The sequence below is a fragment of the Nipponia nippon genome, unplaced genomic scaffold, assembly GCF_047370975.1.
Source record: "Nipponia nippon isolate SJK-2023a ecotype South Korea unplaced genomic scaffold, ASM4737097v1 scaffold_2, whole genome shotgun sequence".
NCBI lineage: Eukaryota > Metazoa > Chordata > Aves > Pelecaniformes > Threskiornithidae > Nipponia > Nipponia nippon.
Window position 1 is genome coordinate 110,345,496 of NW_028262336.1, and position 22,806 is coordinate 110,368,301.

Genomic DNA, 22,806 nt, shown 5'->3' on the forward strand with positions numbered 1-22,806 from the left:
TCAGGGCATGTGCTTAAAAATCACCATTTTAAGCACTCAACCATTATCTTCCATTTTAGAAGCAGCTGTCCAGAGACAGGAATCCAACCAAATAAATTCTTGGGTAGGCTGGCTTTGAATTTGAGCTCGCTGGCTTTGAATTTGAGCTCGCTGCCTTTCTGAAAGTCAGCATTACCCCATGTCGCATTTGCACACTATGCTTGAGTACCTTTGTTTCCCTCTCTTTTATTTCCTTTGCTTGTATATAAGAACAGAGCACAGCCTTAGAGATGCTTTCGTACGTTGTGTTACATCTTCCAGGGTCATGAAATTAAATCTACAATTCTGCTTTCACGTGGCAATGGGGGAGCAGACCAGCTAGTGGAGGCAGGAGAACGGGGAACACAGGCCTGGAGGGAGGAAGGCAAAGAAAGACCTGAAAATTGCAGCAGCGACAAATAAGGCAGAACGGTCGGGAAGAGCCATAACACAGGAGGAGCGGGGGTGAGAGAGAGCCATTCCTTTCCTGAGTGGAAAGAGCCTTCAGCGCTGGTGCTGTGTTACTATTTCTGATGCTGGGCAGGGGATGAGGGAGGGCAAACCCTTCTGCATTAAGAATGAGGGGTAAGTGCTGCATGTCTACTTCACAAAATCATATTTTGTAAAGATTAGAAGCGTTTTCGTTCCTACTTGTTGTCCTGTGCAGCCCAAGGTGATTTAGCTAAGCTTTTCATACACAAATGGGAATTTTGCTGAGTGTCTCTCCAGTATAATTCTTTATGCAGTTGTTTTCCTCCTGTCTCTGTCTCTTTTTTTCTTTTGTTTTGTTTGAACTACCCGTAAGCTGTGATTCAATAACAGACTTTTAAAGAATGGGTTGCTGGTGTGGGTTGGGGTTGCTCTGGTCAAAGAGGTGTTTTGATTTTTTTCTGGCCTGCTTCCTGGGCCAGGGGACAGAGCAGCAGAGGCAGGCACTGGTACCAGCATGAAGCAGTATCTGGTTCCCAGGCCATCTTCTGGGTGGCATTAAGGTGACTGCATTTCTTTTGCATGAGAAAATGGAACTGGAGTCTTATTATGGACAGTTTGTGAGTAATGCAACTTAAGCAAAATTTGAATACAGTCTTTTTTTTTTTTTTTTTTTTTTTTTTTTTTTTAAATGAGGTAATTGGGAAAAGAACAGAGATTGTCAGGCATTTAAACCCTCCAGCTCTTGCAGGGTGAAGTATAACAAGGCCAAGCCGAAAGGTAACTTCTGCTCCCTAAGATCAGGTGAGAGTTGCATGGGCATCCCCAGAGCCGCAGCAGCTGCAGACCTTTAACTACATGCAAAGTGTGCAAGCAAACATTAGAAAGCAGATCCAAGAAGGCCTTGAGCCCCAAACCTTTAGTTATTTTTGGTCGTGCCCCCCCCCCCCAACTAACAGATGATATTAATTTTTTTTTTCTTATAGCTTTCAGCTACCGCGGTTACGCTGATACATCTGCAGAAGGTGCAATATTGCATCTTTGGGGGTTTTTAGGCTTCCAAGCACGTTTACAGCTGATCTCTGCACAGCTGGGAGACTCGCAGAGGGAAATCAGCTGTAACGGGCCATGGGGTGTGCGGGACGGACCCGCGCTGCACCCTGCTCCCCTCTGGCTGCTGCAGGCCTTGCTGCTTCCCCCGCCGCCCCCAGTCCACCTACTGCAGGAAGGCAGTAAAAAGGCCTCTTCTCTAGGAAAGGAAAGCGTCTGGCTGTAAACGCAACAAGAGCTCCTCAGTGCCATTCTGTGTATTAGGAAACATCATCTGGCAGACAGATATTGTCAGGAATCCCTATCACAGCACTTGCCAACACCCTGGGTAAACTCCAGTGCTATCTATTTGTTGTTGAAAGCCACGGGCGAGGTAATTTATGGCATTCTCGAGCTCTTCCTTGCAGATCCCATAGCCTGTTTGAACTAATGAGAGAGGGCTGAACCCACAGGGCTTGCTTCTTTTAACCCATCAATAACGTAATATTTTATCATGTAAAGGATTTAGAGTTTCTTCTACCTGAATCCATCTGTCCTGCTAGTTAAAAACCAGTGTATGAAAATAACTTTGAGGTAGTTCTTGCTCATGCAAATGGATTAGTCCTCCTTCAGTAACCAACAAATCCTCCAAAGTTTAAAATATATTTAAAGATACAACTTAAATCAATATTGAGGGTTTCAATTTATTGAGGGTTTAAGATGGAGGGTAGCTGCGCAAACCATCCTGGAGAAAATACTCTCATGTGAGATGTCACAGCATTTTGTCATGGCGTGAAAACTTTTTCAAGCAAGGAATTTTTTCTATTTGTAGTCTCAAAAGATGAAAAAAAAAAAAAGTGATGAATTTTGACAAAATGTATTGCAAGTGTTGTTTGGTAAAATGTTATGTCTCTGTTTCGGTATCTCAGTCAGAAAGACATTCTCACTCTTGCACAGGTGCGGTGTCCCCTTAACTTTTATTGTTGAGCATCCTTAGGTTTAATAAAGCTGAAGCTACGATACAGGAACACAACTATTGTTGTGTCTAACAACATAAAACCGCATTGGTTTGGTCAACAACTTTGTTTTTTCTCTTGGAACAGAGTGAAACAAATGGCCAAACTGATGATTGCTGTTGAATTTCCTCAGGTTAAACTCGGCTACCATATGTTGCAGGAGTCAACATAAATATACAAGAAAACACAGTTGCAACGTATGAACAAAATTGGTGCAGTAAACACGCTGTTATTCTGCTGATTCCAGGTCTTCCTCGGTTTGCTTTGGCCAGGTGCAGAGTTTATGTGCATTTAAGCGACCATGAAGTCAGAGAAGTAAGGGGGCTGTAGACTAGATCTTTACTTTGGCTTTTAAAATATGGTTACGTTGCAACATAATGGCCGGTTTTGCTCTTTTTTGGTGCACTAGTACCCAGATGTTCTTTCCTCCTTATTCTTATTTTCGTAACAAATAACCTCTACCGTTCCAGTTTTGTTGAGTATTGTTCTCTTAAAGGTCCATTGTACGGAAGCACGTGTAGGCACATGCACAGAGCATCCCCATTACAAACGTCCTGCTGAGACCCCCACCAGCCGAAAAGCGTTAGCATCTCCTGTGGGGCCAGCCAGGGCCTTCGGGGGCTACCAACCCTGGTGGGCAAATTGCAGTCACTCAGTGAATATTCCAGTATGTTGCTTTTGCAAAGCAAGAAATTGCAGCTCTAAAAATCCTGGAAGGGAGCCAGAGAGTACTGGCTGTAGGTCTTAAATGTTTTCTTTTGTTGTTTATAGTAACTTTTTTTTCTGTAAGGCTCCCATGTTGACCTATGAAACATCCAGGGCCCTTGGATTTCTGGACTGAAAGGCATTTTAAAAAAACTGAAATAGAGCCTTTACTACTTTCTAAAAAGTTCTCAATTCATTTTGTAACCTCTGCCACATGCAGAATAAATGCTTGTATCTTGTAAAGGTCTCATCTGAATTGGTCCATGCTGTTGTGTAATTTCCTTATGTTTAACGACTTAGGAATAAAATTACTAACTGGCCTGGACAATGCTCTGCCTCAGATCACATGTAAGGTGATTGGTTCTTTTAAATTTGGTTATTATTTTATTCTAATGTAAAATATTTCTTCATGTACACATGAATTATATATGTATTTATATATGTTTATCGTTATGTTCCAATGAACTGTCTGATATGGCTCTTGGGCAAATCAAGGTGATTTCTTGAATTCCAATGGTTTAATTTTTTCCAAGCTTTAAATCAGTGCTCTCCCTTAAACTGTTGATTATAGACTAGATTTTGATAAAGTATCTTCTATACTTCAAGATATTGAGGTGCTGGAGCGTGTCCAAAGAAGGGCAACGAAGCTGGTGAAGGGTCTGGAGCACAAGTCTTATGAGGAGCGGCTGAGGGAGCTGGGGTTGTTTAGTCTGGAGAAGAGGAGGCTGAGGGGAGACCTTATTGCTCTCTACAACTACCTGAAAGGAGGTTGTAGCCAGGTGGGGGTCGGTCTCTTCTCCCCAGTAACAAGCGATGGGACGAGAGGAAATGGCCTCAAGCTGCGCCAGGGGAAGTTTAGGTTGGATATTAGGAAAAACTTCTTCACCAAAAGGGTAGTCAGGCACTGGACCAGGCTGCCCAGGGAAGTGGTTGAGTCCCCATCCCTGGAGGTATTTAAAAGCCGGGTAGATGTGGTGCTTTGGGACATGGTTTAGTGGTGGACTTGGCAGTGATAGGTTAACGGTTGGACTTGATGATCTTAAGGGTCTTTTCCAACCTTAATGATGTATTTTTCTTGGATTCTGAGAGTCTCTGATTCTATGACTCTTTTAGAAAGATAGCTGGATAAAAAACTGCAGCCTTGCTAATGACATTTATATTTTATCTGTCTAATATGATCTAATGTCTATGCAAGTTTTATGGTCACATACATAATTTCTTTTAAATTGTAGTTTGTTTCCAGATAAAACAGAATAAATACCTGTTTTTCAATTCCTGTTTCTTTCTTGATTTTTTTTTTTTATTTTTGGCAGGGGCACACTATTGCGATCCTAGCAGTTCCAAGACTTGTTACCTTTATTGACACAAAGTGAACGACGTTTAAGTGACTGAGAAGGGTGATGAGGTGGCTGGGGATGCGGTCGGCTGCCATTTTTGACAGCCTCAGCAGGAGACAAGTAGAAGACTACTCAGGAGTGTAGCACACGGGCACAGTCATACAAGGAGACCTTGCTATTCTGGGAAGGTGTTCCCCGGGTAAGCTGTGAATTATGTACTTAAAAGACTGGGGAAATAACAGCAATACACAGAAAAGAGCTAACATGACATTTGCTAGAATAAACTAGCAACAGGGACAGAGCAGCTTTCGGCTTCTCTCAAACTTTCCCATAAAAACCAATAGTGCTACAAACTCTCCACCAGAAACACCCTGGCTTCATGTTACCTATCATCCTTATCTGGATTCAGTTTCCAGTCACTGCTTTTTATGTCTTCACCATAAGAAGCCATGTAATTATATGCAATTATCAAATTACTCTTTCTTCGCAGTCCTTTATTCTTGTCAGTCAAACCGTGCCATCCCTTTCTTAATCCCATTTGAGTAACATTTTCCTGAATCTTTTCAACATATAAACCTTCTGGACAATGTTTGAAAAATGGCCTAAATAGTCACGGGTAATTAGTCTTCTGTATTGGTGTTCTCTAATTCCCTCTTTCTTCAGCCAAGGTTTGAAACCACTCTTGGCTGCTGCAGTGCAACACGAGTGCAGGCTCTCTCGGTGCTAATCAGGGGCCACGATTAGGGCATCCTTTTCTGTTTCAATTATACAGCTACTCATTATTTACGTATCTGTCTTGTCTGAAACAGTCTACTGTGTGGAGTACTTCGTTTTCTTTTCGAAGACATTATACGGACAGCAATTTGTGGCGCTTACCAGCTTCTTTCTCTCCTTTCTTGAGAAGCAACATTTTGAAAAGATTTTGAAGCACTATGATTTTAAGGATTGATGTTAACTTACTGCTTCTTCCAGGTCCTCCAGCTTGAAGAATGATGCTCCTGTTAAACAGCAAACATCTCAAGACAAAGATGTACCAAATTATACCCTAATTTTAATACAATTAAACCATTATGGAATTCTAAAAATAATAAAAGAATTGATCACTAACTTTGTATAGAATGCTATTATTAATTTGAGATCAACAAACCAAGACTGGTTCACGTAACATTTTATTCACAAGTAGAAAAAGTATTACAAAATGATTTATACAAGATTTTAATTTACATTCCTTACAGGAGTATTTAAAACAGCAGTGTAAGTGCCTAGATGTGATATGTGGGCAGTCTAAATGCGGTGGTAGCGTATGTTTTCTATTGGCATGTACAACATTGCTTGCCACAGGCAATATAAAAAAGACCAATTTGGTTAAATTAAGGAAAAAAGTATGTACACAATATACACATATATTTAAAAAGCACTCTCTTTGTTTTTTCTTCCCAATTTGCTCTCAAGCTAGCTGTCACTCATTTAAAGAAATGAGTATTTTTCTCTAGAGTTGCCGGACAAAAACAATTATACAAAGTGTAAATTCCAATGGGAAAACATACTTACTGTGGCAGATGCTGGCAAAACTTTTGAACATAGCATTTTAAAGAACTGTTATTAGTGAAAAGTTAAATCTCCATATGTTCTAAAAATATCTTGCCATATACTGAAATGCACATTGGATTTTTTCTATTTACAAAGTATATACAAAGAAGCACACATCTCTTCATGCACACGTCGTGAAAAATAACATTTTGTCACTTCTTAAATGTATGAAAGTATCCAGAGAAATTATTCAAAACTACTCTTATTTGACTGTACAGTATTTAGCTGAGTAACTGTACTCCCTGTATAACTGTGTATTATTCTGTCAGTGACCAAAGGGTGGTATGTACTACTTAAAAAAAAAATCACTTATGTAATTTCTTCAGTTACTTTGGTTTGAATTTGATAACTGTTTTTCATGATTTCTGCACACACGAATGATCTCACCGGTTTTAGCTGAAACGTCTTACCGCCTTGGCTGCCTATACTGGCTGTAGCTATTCTTGTGCAGGTTCAACCTTCTCCTGGGTGCTTCAAAGCAAAAGTCTTTTTCCGTTAGGGAATATGAATACTGTCTCAACATTTCCATTGCCACACAAACCATGTGTTGAAAGATGAGTAATAGTTATTGCAAATTGGCATTTGTTTTTGCTGATTGCTTTGCTTTTGTCGAGGCACATTGGGTACTTTAAAGAATAATTGCTGGAGTTCATCACTATCAAGTTTGAGCCTGTTGAATGTAATGAATCAGTAGAGGTTACTGGGATTACTCACAGAAGCGAAAACTATTTTAGGGATAAAAATGGCTGCAGAACAAATGGTATTATGGGCTGTGGTGCAACAAACTGCAGTTAAAAAAATCTTAACAGCAATGAGGGCAGAGAGTTGATAATTTACTAGGCATTCACGCAACTTTGAGGATTCAATTCAGAGGTATTTTTTTTTTTTAAATGTTATGAATTACTTTCTGTATTTTGTGTGGAAAAATTGAATTTACACAATACTACAGTGAGAAGGACAGAGTGACACGAATGAAAAGAAAAGGCCTCCTAAATGAACAAACTAGGTCACCATGAAGCTTGACCCTTAAAAATAATGCATTACTAAAAAATATTAGTAATAGTCTCATTGTATGAATACTTTCATGACACACCTGCTATAGTTTGACATTTTGATGTGACAGTTGATTACATTTATTTCAACATCCCAAAATTACATGCTATAACAACAAGTGCTGTATTCCAATACTGAGACTACCAATTAAACACAACATCCCTATCTATACGGCTGACTTTCATTAAACTAAATCTAATTTAAAGCTAATCTCCTGCTCTATTTAACAAAACAATGCTCCCTCCCATAAATGTAATAATTGGATGGAGGGGACTTCAACCATACATATTGTAACATGCAAATTCTTTAACTCCCCAAACTAGCTTATTAACTATAATGTAATATATAATAAAAGCTTCAGCTTATCAATAGATGATCCTTGCATAAATAGAAATGTTTCTTTTTTAAGTAAGTCCTTCAACAGCAGGAAACTGATTTAAAATTAGAACCAGCCAAAAAAAATCCTAATGCATGCATAAATCTGCAAGCAGAATAACTGGCGACGTCTTGTCCCATGCCTTCTGACATCTGTAGCCATATTTAAGATATACCCACCTAAACACACTGAAATATTTATATTTCTTGCTGTATTTACAGATACTTTGAAGCTCACTCCATTAGACTTTTTGAGAATCTAAGGGAATAGAAGGTTCTTTTTAAAAAGAGATGCAAAAGGTCATAAATCCACATTCAGGGTTCTCCTAGGATGCTCCTCGAAGGTTCACTTTACAGCTGTTACGGCTCAGATGTAACTGCTCAGAAGGTGTGAAATGATGCCATTTCTTTCCAGCTGATTTTGAAACCATGCAACATTGAAGACCAGACCAAGTTTGATGAGAAGCAGCAGAGGAGCATAAGGGAAGCATTCAGCTTTAGCGCTGAGAGAAATAGCTTGGTTTCCTAAAAGAAAGTGATAGAACAGTGGTTACATAAATTCATAAAAAACCTGTATGTACTTCTATACTTGACTAAACACTAAGAAAGTACAGCTATACTTACTGCTCACTGTAAAAATTCACCTAAACCTGAAGACCGAACCTGTATCAAAACAACCATTAAAAAACTTATATTTATGTGCACATAAATAAAAATGTGCCGTCTTCTGATTTTATTACGTTATTATTTATTTTGCAATATAATAATGAAGCATGGCCCTATGCAAGACTGTAATGCACCCACATGTACTAAAAAGACCATCCTTCCCTCAAAATATTTCAAAAAGACAAGATAGATGAAGGGCAAATGGAAAAAATGGGGTAGACTGAGATGAAATAATTTTCTTGGAGTTGTACAGCTGGTCAGAGTTCAGCCTGAAAATACATCTCAGGTAAGCCTAGTCCTGGTCCTGTCCCTCAAATGCTGCTTAAATTTCTCCACCAAAGATGCATATATAATGATGCACTGTAGAGTCCAAATAGGGAGAAATTGTACAAAATGAATCAGTAAAGTCTATTAAAGAAAAAACATGAAGGAAAACCTAACCGTTCCAAACCATCTTGCTTATTCAGAATTATACATAAATCTCATTAGTGATACATGATAGTACAAAACCATCAAGGAATACAGGATTTTGAAATGTCAGAAAAAATGTCTACACACACGTAGGAATCAGTAAGAAAATTTACAATTTATATACCTTAACAAGTATGGTGAAATCTAAGTTAATTTTTATAGTGATATTTTGAAATTCTGTGGTTCCTTTCATCTAGAAAAACTCTAAATAATATTAATCACAAACCTCTGGAGTTGATACAGGGTTTAGTGGGGAAAAAAACCCACAAACTTCTGATTTTTAAAATCTTATTTATATGGAAATATATTCCCTTAAAACATCAAGGGAGCATTCAAGTTTCATTCGTAATGGCTGAAGAACTGGGAACTAGCAGCGTCAAGATTTGCAGTCATAGCCATGTCATTGTCCCTTCCTATATATCCCAAGAGAATACGACTATCACCTAATGATATTTGGCATATACCAGAATGAAACTATGACGATTGCTGTCTGACACATGGGCCATTAGTGCCAGACATTGTTACAGACAAACCTATATATTGTAAATAATATATTGAGAAAAATATGTGCGACATAGATAAGGTTGATATTTTCAGTGACAGCAGTAGATTTCGAGGGTGATATATGAGTTCCATTGAAGTCAATGGCAAAAAAAGTCTTGACTTAGCAGTCTGTTTACCTTCCTTTCCTCCTCCTGAAAACATCACCTAAAGAATTAAGCCTTGATTTACACAGAATTAACTATTGCACTTACATGTTTTCAGAATATGCATATTTTTTTGTTAAATACTAATTACTTTCTGCTTCTTATTTAAGAACAATATGAAAGTGGCATGCAAATCAAATAGAAGAGGATCAAAGGAAGGTAGTTTTATTTCTGCAGATGACCCTAAATTTTTATAATTACAGATAGCGTAATTTTCTTAATTAAGTTTGGTGGATTATTAATATTAGTGGCAAGTGCCTTTGTTCCTGCCTCTGCGTACATGCACAGGAGACTGTTTCAGCTTTCCAGCCACAGCCTGCATAACCCTTGAGTAACAACACCAGTCCACATGCCATAATTTGGGATCCTTTCACAGATGAGCTACTTTTTGCTCCAAGTTACTTCCAATAGTAGAAAATGCCACTTTAAAAATATACAGCACAGCTAATATTCAAAAAGATATAATGATGAAGCAGTAGCAGAGTGACTTCTTGTGATGGTTATGTTGCTATGTGGTAGAGACAACTGTTTATCACCTCTTCTCATTTTGACCTCAGACCTGCATTTTCTCTGAGCTTCTATATATTAAATTATATACTATGGACAAACTTATGGAACGTTTTACCTGATGACATGGGAATTCAAATGGCATTCAATTCAAAAGCATTTGAGATTCTCTCTTCTGTTTCTGCTACTGCTGTAGTAACTTCACAGAGAAGGCTTTGTAAATATTTTTGGATGAACACTTGCATGTATTTTATGCTCTGTTTACAATGAGCAAAGACAAGTCCCCAGTTCTTCCCTCATAAACAAGGACTAGCCCCATATAGCAGTTTGGTCATAAGGCTATTGAACTGATGTTTTTCCCCTGAAATGTAATGAAAAAAAAAAAACCCTGATAAAAGCTGACTGGTGTACAGACTTCCCTCTGTATTCTGGTTCATATTATCTCAACATTATAGTTTGAGTAATTACACCTTTCAAATTCAGTCAATTATTTAAAAATGTGAAACTGTTGGATCTCTTGTACAGTTGTAATTTATTTCAGCAATAGCTAGGTGTAACCTATGGAGAAACATAACCCTACAACTTTTTACAATTCTATTTTTATCTAGCTCTATGTGCCTTGAGTACTCATTCTCACTCCTTTGTAGTTATGTTTTTTACCTCTTTATCAGTCTGTAGAGTCATTTGCTGTTCCATTACGCTTTGTCTTTGGCTGGGTTTCAGCAGCGGCTGAGTTCTGAAGTGATGAAACATCTATGCATGTTCTATGTTTGGAGATTTCAAATGACTTTGCAACGTTTCCATCAAGAGATTTAGCTGAAATAAGTACTTCACTTAGTTCCTGGTTATTATCCAACTCAACAGCCGTTGCATTTTCAGTCTCAGAGCTGCAGGATTTTGCAGATCCTCCAGCCAGTTCTGAATATGATTCACAGAAAGAAATGCTGTCACAACAAGCTGAGTTTTGCATAAGAGGCCAAGCATCTGAAATGTCTCCACAGGTGGAGTGTGAAAGAGAACCAAGGAAGGTAGGAATCATTTCTCCAACAGAATCAGAAGCCCTGCAAAAGGATAAAAGACACATGGTTTCAAAAGCATTCCAGAAAACATTATCAATATTGTAATTATTGTGTTAGTAATTATAGGTATTTCAAGAAGGTTTAACAGGATTATATTAAGTTAATACTCTAGAGGCATCCTGTACGAACAAATTCTTCTGAAAAGGAATACAGTTTGTTCCTCGTCTGGAAATGAAGAAAGCTCTGGAGAACACTACTAAAAGTAGAGATGATGCCTAGAGACCTTCATACTGTGAATTCAGGGTTCTGGAAAACATGAACTACAGTTGGGGTTGTTTAAAGTCTAAAGAACAGAAATATGATAAAAAGTACTATAGCAGTGTTCAGATACAAAGACGGTTGCGAAGAGGAAGGAATTTATTTGTTCTCAATGCACAGGGGGGCAGGGGGTGTTGAGACTAGATATAACAGGCTTGAATTGCAGCAAGAAAGATGTTTGGGAAGACTGTGGAATCTCCAACACTTTTTTGAAAAAAAAAAAAACCAAACAGGCTAGTCAAATATCTAATGGATGTAAAAGAATTAAAGCGGGTTCAGACTCGGAGAAGGGAATAGGCAACAAGACTGAATGAAACTCCTCCTATCTGGGTGATTTCGTATTGAACATGCATTCACTTTAGCTTTTTCAGTTTGTTCTGTCTAGCCTTCAAAATGTTTCAAAATGTAAGAAAAGTTTTTCTCCTATTCTCTTTCATGCGGAAAGGATATAATATTAAAGAAGGGTAAGGATTTTTAATTCTCACAAGGTTCATTTTTATTATACGGATAATGGAAGAAAGTGGAAGTAGAAACTCAATATTATCTATATCTCAAGTGTATTTAAAGTGCATGATGAGACTGGTGTATCTGAGTGCACTATACATGCCTATCTCTGTTGAAAGCCCAGTAATGTCTTTTGCTATAGTATATCACAATAAGTATTAACAAAACCAAAAAAATATACTAATGTGTTTAATTTCCAAAAACTGTCTACAGATTTATAGAACTGTAAAGGCTATATTAAGTAAGTCTGATATACAGTCATAATTTGTGTGACAAGACTCATCCCACATTAACGTTGCCTATAACAGATTTTAAGTAGCCTTACTCTTCCAAAACATGATGCTTTAACAGCTTTGATATACAGACAAAGCATTTTCATAGATGAGGCCAAAAGTCAGGACATTGCACCACAATTGAAGGAAATACATTATTTTGGCAAAGGAAATTGGAGCAAACTCCATTTCTACTGGAAGGAACCACGGGACCTTTGATGTCCACATAGCATGGACATAACATTTATTTTTAAAGCCTTAACCAAAAGATCCCTCACAAAGTACACAACTCTCAATTTGTCAGCCTTGGTGGTATAAAAGGATGACTCAAGCTTGCTGGTATTTAAACTAGTTGTTACAGAAAATTTAGGTATTTTGCATCTTGTACTTAGGTCACTAAGTCACCTTGCATAAACAGTACCTATGAAGAAGCTGCCTCTACATTTTTAGTTACATTTGGCCATAAGAACAAAACAGCTGGAGACCAATTTAAACCTTATATGGCAAACAATTCTAGCTAAAAGAAATAAATACATCCTGTGTTAAAATCTGTAACCAGGAAACTCTGAATGACACCATAAACTTTGTATATTTAGCTCATGGCACTGCTGTAGAAATAACTACTCTACTACTGTATTTATATTCAGCTGATCAGGAGAAAATAATGGTTACAATCTGGTAGGAATTCAGAAATGCTAGATATTTCAAATCTCACAGTCATTAAGAGTTTCTAAAAAAAGAAAATCTTTGTGACACTTCTAAATTGTACCTTAATCCCCCCAGATTCACAGGTTTATGCAGCACCTTGCTAACCCATAGCAGAAGAGGAGGTCACCAAAGCCTCTAAGGAACCACAGAGTAAGAGGAAGACTATTTGCTTGTGAGAGAAGTAAGTTACTTCTTCTTCAGAGAAATGGATATATCAAGTCAGCATTTACCAAGTGATACTTAAAATCAATTTTTCACCATAAACCTGTTTTTGCATAAAATGGGAGGATATGGCTACAGTTCATCAAAATCCCTCATTCCACTCCAAACAGCTGCTGTATCTGTATAAATATTAATTTGACTGCATAAAAAATATTTCATGTTTAATAGACATTTATAAAACTAAGTTACCTTTCGTTAAGTGTAGTCTGTGAGTGGAAAGCACAACTGTGACTGCTGTGCTCCATGCTACAGGTTTCATCACAGCACAGTGATGGAATCAAGTGAACTGGTCCTAAGGAATGAAAATTAATTTAATAATGTTAAAAATGTTAAAGCTCTGTATAAACTTAGCCTCTGTACTCTTTCAAACTTGAGTATTAGTTTGCCAGTTACATTATAATATATGGATTGAGAAAAGAGATTTCTTATTCCAAAAAATATGTTATTTAATTTATTACTTTAAAATCAAATTACTTACAAGCCCTTCCTCCAGGAGTAACATAGATGCCAGTATCTACTTTTTAAATTAATTTGCTTTTCAATTGGATACGCGTGAGAAGAAGTACCACATTCTGAGTTAACGTATTAGGATGATATTTAAGCTTGTGCTCTTGTGTTAAATTATGTATTTGTTAACGTCATAAATGCATCTGTTCTGATATGACTTCACAAAATCTCAATGATTTGAATTGTTCAGGTTGTTAATGTCCTTTAGCATTCATATCACATTCTTAGATACTGTCTGGTAAATCCTTCACACTAATTTAAGGCTCAAAGCCAGATGCAGTGCTATTTTTATCAGAAAGAAATGAGATAGACATTTAAAGCTTTTTTTTTTTTTTTTTTTTTTTTTTTTAAGCGAAGGGCCATTGGAATGAAATTGGGAAAAAAAAATCATAACCAAATAGCTACTTAGAAATTCTATCTGCTTATTGAGAAATTAGCCTAGGACAAAGGGTAGTTTGACAATGTTAGCTCTGTAGTTAAATGTCACAACTCAACTGTTAGATAAATGTTAGATAAATATTCATCATGCCATGAAGTCACCTTTTAGTAGGCCTAACATACCACATGTCTGTGATGTGCTTCTCTGGCACTGGCAACATGTTCTGTGGTCATATTCACTTAGCCGTGGTCTATCAAAACATGACAATTCAGAGCCATTGTAGTGAATGTCTTGTGATCTCAGAGACCCTTTGGACAAAATGAGTAAAAATATATATTAGTAAATGATAACCTTTTTCCTGTTCAGAGCTTCCTGTCTTCACAGAATGCTTAAATGTCACACCATACAGTATTTCCATACATTTTCCAACTGAAAGATCCACAATGATCATGTGGTTTCATATAACGCAAACCACAGATTTTGCAATAAACCCTAGAACAGCTGGTTCAACTACAGCCTCTTCTAGGAAGACATCTGCTCTTATTTTGATCATTTGAGAGTATATATTATTCACAGTTACATTTTCTCAGTGTTTTAATGATTCTCAGTGATTCCCATCTGAAATTCTCCACATTCAGCTTTCAGCCACTGGGATTTTGTTTATGTTATCTTAAAGAGCTTTATATTAACAGCAGACTTGCTTTAATCTGTATAATTGTAGGCCAAGACAAATGAGTTACTAAACTTCACTAACTGAAGTTTGAATTCACTATGTCTGAATTTCTCAAAACTTACATTGTAAAGCATCTTCTAGGTTAGGAACAATTCTTACAATTCCTCTCTCAGTCTTTTTATTTTTGTTTGTGCTGTAAGCAGTGATAACATCAGTTCTTCCTAGATATTATTCTTGTTTGACATCCGAGGTTCATTAGATGCTATAAACATATTTTAATAACAGTTTTTAAAAATGATAAATAGGAACTAGAGTGCTTTTAACTTTTTCTTTATTTAAATTAAGGGGCAGAAAAATGTTCATTATAAACAAACTGAATTACATTGATGAGCTGTTATGGATTTTTAAAAAAAATTTACAAATCTAACTGGCTTAGGCATTTAATTCTTCTTGAATATGCCCATAAAACCAAAATTGCTAATGACAAATGTGCTATCTACACTGGCCACATTCATTACCTTGATGAGCTAATCTGTGTTTCACAATAGCATGTGACATACAGATCCTCCAAGCTGGTATTTCCACATTGGCATTGCAACTCTATAATGATGTCCCAGCTTGGATCCTGAATGGTCCAAGTATATCTGTGCAGCATCTAACAGAGTATGGCACAGAATTAATGCAATTGGACTATTTCTGGACATCTGCACAGCATTTTCTCAGTAGAAGCTGCAACATCCACACTGAGCTGGCAAACCTGTATGGAGTCTTGGGCTTCTGTTAGCTTGCTCATCTCAATGCTAAACTTGCTTGAATGCTGTAGACATTTCATTTATTTACCTACAGAGGGATCTGCCAAACTAATACCGGTATATAAATATTACAAAGAAACAGTAATAATTGGAAACTCACAGCTTGGTTTCTTCTCCATAAACTGCCTCTTACAATAGATAACACAAAGAATAAGAAGTGCTAAGAGCACTGTCGCAAGTGCACTGCATATAACAGCTGCTAGAGCAGTGTCTCGAGGACTGGAAGCAGTTGAAGGGATCTTCACAAGATTTACTTTGGTGGTACCTGAAATGTAATTAAATAATAATTAAGGCAAACTGTAAACATTTCAGGAATACAATAACATAAATGAAAGCCTGGGAAAAGAAGAGGTTTGTAGCACATAAAAAAAAAGGATATTCCATCTGCTAATGTATAAAAATTAGTCGCACATATAAATAGATATGATTATCAGCAACCACATTACGAAAAAAATCTTTAAAAAAATACATGCAAAGTGAGTGATGCAAAAATATATGCAAAGTGGAGATGCACACAAACATGTTCTGACTATCCATGAGAATGGAATCAGATCTTCACCATGAAAACAAAGACCTCTCAAATTTTAATGTCAGATGATTTTGATATGGAGAACATATCCTACTGTATAGTTGAGAAAGCTGTCCACTAGAGGGAGTCACAAATACATGAACTTCCCTTAATAAGGAAACTTTCTGAGAACTGAGACACCCACAGAAGTTCAAAGGCTGTCAAAGGTATCATTTTGCTTGGTTGTGTATGTCATGACACCATGGTCATTTCTAGGCTCAAGCCTAGGATTTCAACTTTGCTAACTTTTTTTATTCAGTGATAGTTTTTTAGTACAGATAACACCTCTAGTAAAAATTCAGCAGATTAACTTTATATCCATATTAGTAAAGACTTAAGCAATGTTTCTAGCTTTGACAAACATTGTTACTTTTAGGTGGAAAGTGAAAAAAATTTTAAAAGTATCAAAACTTGAACTACAACTATTGAAACTATCTTAAATTACGAATGGTCTTTTAAAATGAAATTCTTTTTTAACAACTTATGAATTTTGATAGCTCATCTATTTCAATCTACTTTGAAGTCCACATCAATTCAATAATATTTTATGAGAAAAAGGAACAAAACATTGAGTATTTCTCTGACAGCAAATTTTTAAAAAAACACAAGCCAGATTTTATTAACTTATAAAAATAGGTTACATGTGCCTATTTACCCCAGAAAATTTTTGGTTAAAACCTAAAGACTATAATTTCCTAAGAAATGGTTCATGCAGTCATAAGTTTAAATTGGGAGATAAATGTCTGCCAGAGTATATTAAAATCATTAATCAAATTGTACATACATACTATTGTTTGATATCTTCACTGCAACATAATAATAGCAGGAGAGAACTTACTTACTAGGTTAGTTAGTGCAATCAATGGAATTGTATTACTTAGGAATAATTCTCTGACATAATTATGGTATTTCCTCTACACACATCAAACGTGGGCACCAAAGTGTTTACCATACCATATACTTTGTTATAATGGCCAGATTGCCAAAAATCTAGGGATTTTGAAAACCAACTTCATTCTATCCCATCCTAAGTCTTCAGACCACTTAACACCTACAAAAATATTAACTTGTAGGAAATAAAGAATCCAAAATTAAAAAAAAGACACCCAACATATTAAATAAAAAGAGCTTCTTTGAATTATAGTATCACGTAGTTGCTGGTAAGTGGGAGAATATAAAAAAACGGAGAGGTCAGATCACAGTGATTATCCAGAAGAAAGAACGTTTAGTTGTTAATTTCCTGATTTCAACATGAAGAGAAACAAGTCTTAATGCATTTACATCTGCTCGAATATTTCTATTTACCTTTGATTTGTACTATTATGTTCCACTGTCACTTCAAAAGTGTAAAGAGCAAATTTATAGCAGATCTTTTTTATATCCTTTTAACTTGCCAAATTGGACAGAGTGGAGCTACTGGAGAGAGTCCAACGAAGGGCTGCAAAAATAATTGAGGAACTGGAGCCTCTCTCCTATGATGAAAGGCTGAGAGAGGTGGGACTGCTCAGCCTGGAGAAGAGAAGGCTCAGGGGAATCTCATCACTGTGTATAAATCCTTGAAGGAAGGGTGGAAAGAGGACAGAGCCAGGCTCTTTTCAGTGGACGAGAGGCAATGGGCACAAACTGAAACACAGGAGGTTCCCTCTGAACATCAGGAAACACTTTTTTAACTGTGAGGGTGACTGAGCACTGGAACAGATTGACCAGAGTGGTTGTGGAGTCTCCCTCCTTGGAGATACTTAGAAGCCATCTGGCCATGGTCATGGGCAACCAGCTCTAGGTGACCGTGCTTGAGCAGAGGGGTTGAACCAGATGACCTCCATAGGTCCCTTCCCACCTCAACCATTCTGTGATTCTGAGTTATTAAAATACAGCAGATCTCAAAACTCAAGTCAATAGAGGCTGAAGTCTCCTACATGAACTAGAAATACATTCTGAAGCTCTGTCCTTGTACTGAAATGTTATCATTTTCATAATCATAGCAGATGGTCTATCATCTATTATTTGTGTTCCAGATAACAGAATGGAATTCCAATTCAGGGTCTCAGGTACATTTCCTCTTAAATAATTATTACCTGTCCTTCGCTTTATGTTCTTCTAGAATTCCTGTTACTCACAGAGTTAAGTTCTATGACCTCTTTTTCAAAAACCACCAGTATGATAATCTTTTTGTCATAACTTGAATGCTCTTGGCAGGAGCATTGCAATCTTCCACAGAGAAAACTTTTCACTCAGTTTCTAGGATTCTTGCAGCTGTAATTTTAAGTTTATAGTTTTAACAGACTGCAAAAATTTCTGCATGATATGTAAAGTTCCAGAATATAATTCTGTGAGAAGCAGTAAAACTATATATATAAAAAAAAGCTGTCTATACAGCAATGTGTACTGCCTTTGGTGTGAAAGTCAAGGACCGTGCTTTGATATCAGGTTTTCAATTTTAGTCAACTGCCTGATCTAGTCCTTAGAAGGTTAAAGACAGCCTGGACAAGTATTTAAAAACAAGACAATAAAAAACAGATCAGAATTTCTTCAAATATTTTTCATATCAATATACCTACTTGTATCAATGTACCTACCTAAAAGCACAAAACAGTTCTTAGAAATTAGGCCTTCATAATTAGTAAAAAATAGAATTGCTAATTTTGAAAGCAAAAATACAACAAGAGTACTGGAGGTGGAGCTGCTATATTTTTGTTTCTCTTCATTTGCTCACAAAATATATCTATTTGCAAGTATAATTACATATTACATATTCTGGGAAATTATAAATGATATATATTTCTTTAGTGCCCATCATCAATATCCAAACTGGAAATACAGTGATTTTAATTTAAATAGTGATGGCAAAAGTTTAGATTTATTTTAGCCATCTAGTTATTTAAGATTTATTTTATTTGGTTGATTTTTTTTTTTCTTGAGAAAGCAATTTTCTATTCCTGAGAATCCCTACCACTCATCTTCACCTTCAAAGAACTTTTTGGAATAGCTACTATAAGCAGTCCATTGTAGTGTAGCTCTAATTATAATGATAGTGATCTTCCCTGCAGAGACCAACATTTCAGAAGTGGATTGCTATTGTAGAAGTGGCCCGTTGGGCATTGCTGAACTCTGCTTTCAGTGTTACTCAAATACGTATGCATTTTCATAAACTCTCTCTTTCTTTTCAGGCTCACAGACTTAATAGTTCCATTTCAGTAAAGCAAGGAGATGCATTTTAAACTTTAAACTTGTGCTTACATCTATTAAATGATTACATGATTAAATTTAAATATGTAATTAAACACTTTGTGAATTGGACGTGATACATTAAGAAAGGAGGGAGGAGGTGCACGCTGTTTTATGATTCTGGAAAGCATGTGCATATTATGCATCACAAAAATAAAACAAAAAATATATTTTATTTAAGAAATAGATTTCCTTTTCTAAGTCTTAGTTCCAACATATTCTGGAAATGTGCTAGTGCTAAAGAAGAATTACCCAAAATACCAAGCTGTCTCCTGCATAATTTTGAGCAGTAAGCCTAAATACACATTCTTCCCTTAAAAAACCAATAGTACATCATAATGTCAGTATATGCAAAGGTGTGGTTCTTAAAAGCAAGCAAAGTTTCTGTCAATCCAAGAAGGTTAAATAGCAGTAACTTAGCTAATACAGAACATATGAATTCTAGTTGTATCACTACAACTTCTGCCAATGAACAGAATAGTTGAATTTTCGGCCTATTATACCAAACAACCAGAGACAGGACAAAATGTAAAAAGACGTTCTTTATCACTTATTTCATGCTTTTTTTCTCAGATTTTTTTTTTTTTTTCAGAACCATGATTAGTTACAGTCACTACTGGAAACAGAATGCCTAAAAGAAGGCTTTCTGTGGTAGATTAACCATGTGAAAACAGAACTTGCAACACTTTAAGTTTCTTCCATGGATATAATAAATAATAATATAATAATAATAATATAATTACCAAAGTTGAGGAGGATAAAATGTGGAATATTATGTTTGGGTTTTCTTTCTTACCATGTCAAGTCAATGCTAACCCAAAGAGGGTTTACTCAAAACAAAGCTAATCAAAACTTCACTTAGATAGCAATAACATGGTAACATTGGACAGAGTGACATCTTTTACAATCATCATTTAAAACAAGATACAAAAGTAAATTAAAATGCTGTTAATTCCTGGAATATGGGTATTTCTGGTCAAGAGAGGGGAAAGGAGCATATGCCTATTATAAGAAGTGTTTGCCCACTACCTTTATGCTGATTGGCCCAAGTCAGTGGTATCAACCTTAATTTGACATGAATTAAGGGCTCAGACATACCCTCAAGTTACGATAATTTAACAAGTTACTGCCTGTCAGCTGAATTGCAGTGGCTATCTTTATGTGTGCTCTTGATCCATGGAAAATGAAAGGCAATGTGACTTATCTTGAAACTCCTTCATTTTGAAAAAAGTTTAAAATGTGTTTATGTTCATTTAAAAGTAAAAAGGCAATACCTTTACCTAGTCCCCAACAAGCAAAAGAATGTATTATGTATAAACACGATGTGTGTATATATAATTCAGATACTACATGTATTTTATATATGTATATATAAAATACATGCATAATATATACTACTGAGTATTAACATCAATGGAAAGTAAGTTGTCCTGAATATATTTTTGAGTCGTCTCCTGATCTTTCAAGTAGGAGGTAAGAAACTTTATTAAACATTACTGTTGGAGACTGTGGTAAACACTGGAGAGAGAGAGAGTCTCCCAACATCTGTAAAAGGTCAGCCATTTGCGTGCATGGCCTACACCCAAAAGTTCATCATGTCAAACCACATTTTTCAAATGTACTCCAAGTGCTGACTTTAAAGCCTTTAGTTTCCAAGTTAGTGCCCTACAACTTTTTTGTCTTATTTTGCTGGTTTTGTTATTTTTTTTAATAAATGTACCAAAAAGCCCTAGGGGAGAAAATGACTATTCAAGTATTTATCCATTGTTTGGAAATCCTGAGAAATGTGCTTATAAATTCTTTGGAATTTGATTTATTCATTTCCAAGACCATTTCTATTCCACTGCCTATTTCCACAAACTCCAACTGCTGACAGCCTTTTATGTTTAAAATGGTAGAACAATTACACTGTGTATGTGAATTTAAAATATATATGAACTCCACAGTACTGGATACATACCACTGTGTCTATAAGGCATAGTCAACCTCTGCAACATGTTTTTCTTTTAGTAATTACGAGATGTTAATTCTTGGTACTACCATCGTCATCTAAATTGAACTGATATATGGCCACAAAAGTAACATTGTTTCATGCACAAAACTTTCACCTTTGAGAACTGTCTAGCTGTTTAAAAATACTACTACATGAGAATAAAGCCTCAAATCACTGGTACCCTGAAATAACCTGAAAAAAAGCCTGAGAGTGAGCAAAAAATCAGAGGAAGTGGGATAAAATCTGTGTCACTGCTGAACTACATATTCTCCCCCCCACAACATAACATAACTGGTTATCAATGTTGAAAAGACAGTATGTCTCTCCTCTATAAATCGGAAATACTTAGCATGATCTGGTGGCACAAAGTATATATTGCTGTTAATATGACTGTGGTGTTGTCAGCAATTATCCTTCTGACTTTGCTTCTAGCAGCTCACTTTGCACCTCTGACAGTTAAGAGTGCCTAATATCTATTTTGCAGAAAATGCAATTTCTTTCTCAGGTGTTTTCATGTGTTAAATCAGTATCACATAAAGTTTGTGTCAGAACATATGAGATTGCTAGGTACAGCAGAAAATCTATTTCCCTATTCCACTTAACTTGTACTTTTAACCAAATTCTTTTCCAGACATGTTTTGGGAGCAAGAACACAATATTTTACGATATTCTCTTGTTCAAATCCAACTATAGAATGCATTCATCCCACCCAGGCTATGATTTTTAACAGAAGATGAAAGTAGAAAGTACCTGGTTTGAATTCTGTATGTGCAGTCCTATTTCATCTTTAGGACTACCCAGTCATAGAATAAAAACCACCTGGTGCAGTATTTGAGTCAATTAAGTCTCTTTATGACAGTTACTGCTTGTATACATACTCTATCAGTTCCAAAATGCTTATACAAGGCATTACCCACATAAGCAGAAGAAGAGTTTGTATTGCCTAAGCGCACACCATTTTCAAGTGGGTAACTACTGCCATTACCTGTTTTCTAAAAGAAGGAAGACCTTATACCCTTTAGAATCTAATTATATAGTCACTAGTTAAATGACAATGGCATGTATGTAAATATAAGAATAAGCATGTCTGAAGGTTTTTTCTTTAGCCAACAGAGAGTAACCCACTTTCATTAATCAAAAGTGTAATTGAACATTGTGAATCCCATGCATACTGGTTACAGATCTGTTCTAAAAGGTTCAAACAAGATCTCAGAGTTGCTGTGTGATGAGCTTGTAGATTGGGGCATGAATTAGTTTTCAGTATGGATTGAAACATGACAGCGTGGAAAGCTCCATCCTGTAACCATGACCCGACAGGCAGGACTGAGGGCTGGCAGGGTAGCTATGACACTTTATGCCCTCACCTGGGCAGGGAACACACATGCTCTTCCAGCTATGCACTACTGGCACACTGTATGCATTTCAAGTGCAACTGCCACATACACCCACGATCACTGAAGTTAATACAGTACTCTATATATATTTGTATAAATCCCTGTCAAGAAAGACGTGAATTGTAAGTCAGTCATAAAAGAGTTTTTGTCTCCCTCTGATTCAATGAGAAGTAATTGTCTTCATAAATGACCTGGATACAGGACTTGAAGGACTACTATCTAAGTTTGCCGATGACACAAAACTGGGAGGAGCCGTTTACACTCTCAAGGGCAGAGAGGCCCTCTGGAGAGATTTAGATAAATTAGAGA

At 36.4% G+C, this 22,806-nt stretch overlaps 1 protein-coding gene and 1 long non-coding RNA gene across 5 annotated transcripts in view; one reads left to right on the top strand and one right to left on the bottom strand.

Moving 5' to 3' along the window:
* Positions 1 to 570: 570 nt before the first annotated feature.
* LOC148055919 (uncharacterized) lies at positions 571 to 5,658 on the top strand. Its single transcript, XR_015704706.1, has 3 exons — positions 571 to 603; positions 4,511 to 4,733; positions 5,507 to 5,658. It is a non-coding gene; the product is annotated as an uncharacterized LOC148055919 (long non-coding RNA).
* A 106-nt stretch (positions 5,659 to 5,764) lies between these two features.
* TNFRSF19 (TNF receptor superfamily member 19) overlaps positions 5,765 to 22,806 on the bottom strand; it is a 67,836-nt gene continuing 50,794 nt past the window's right edge. For 2 of the 4 annotated variants that reach the window (XM_087757420.1, XM_087757421.1), the window contains 5 exons: positions 15,418 to 15,582; positions 14,015 to 14,140; positions 13,136 to 13,238; positions 10,564 to 10,964; positions 5,766 to 8,077 (listed from right to left, as the gene is read on the bottom strand). In XM_087757420.1, coding sequence (XP_087613546.1) covers positions 10,571 to 10,964; positions 13,136 to 13,238; positions 14,015 to 14,140; positions 15,418 to 15,582 — 788 coding nt within the window. In that variant the 3' untranslated portion in view covers positions 5,766 to 8,077; positions 10,564 to 10,570. Of the gene's footprint in view, positions 8,078 to 10,563; positions 10,965 to 13,135; positions 13,239 to 14,014; positions 14,141 to 15,417; positions 15,583 to 22,806 lie in introns of all 4 variants that reach the window. The other 2 variants (XM_087757422.1, XM_087757419.1) reach the window with 2 other exon arrangements.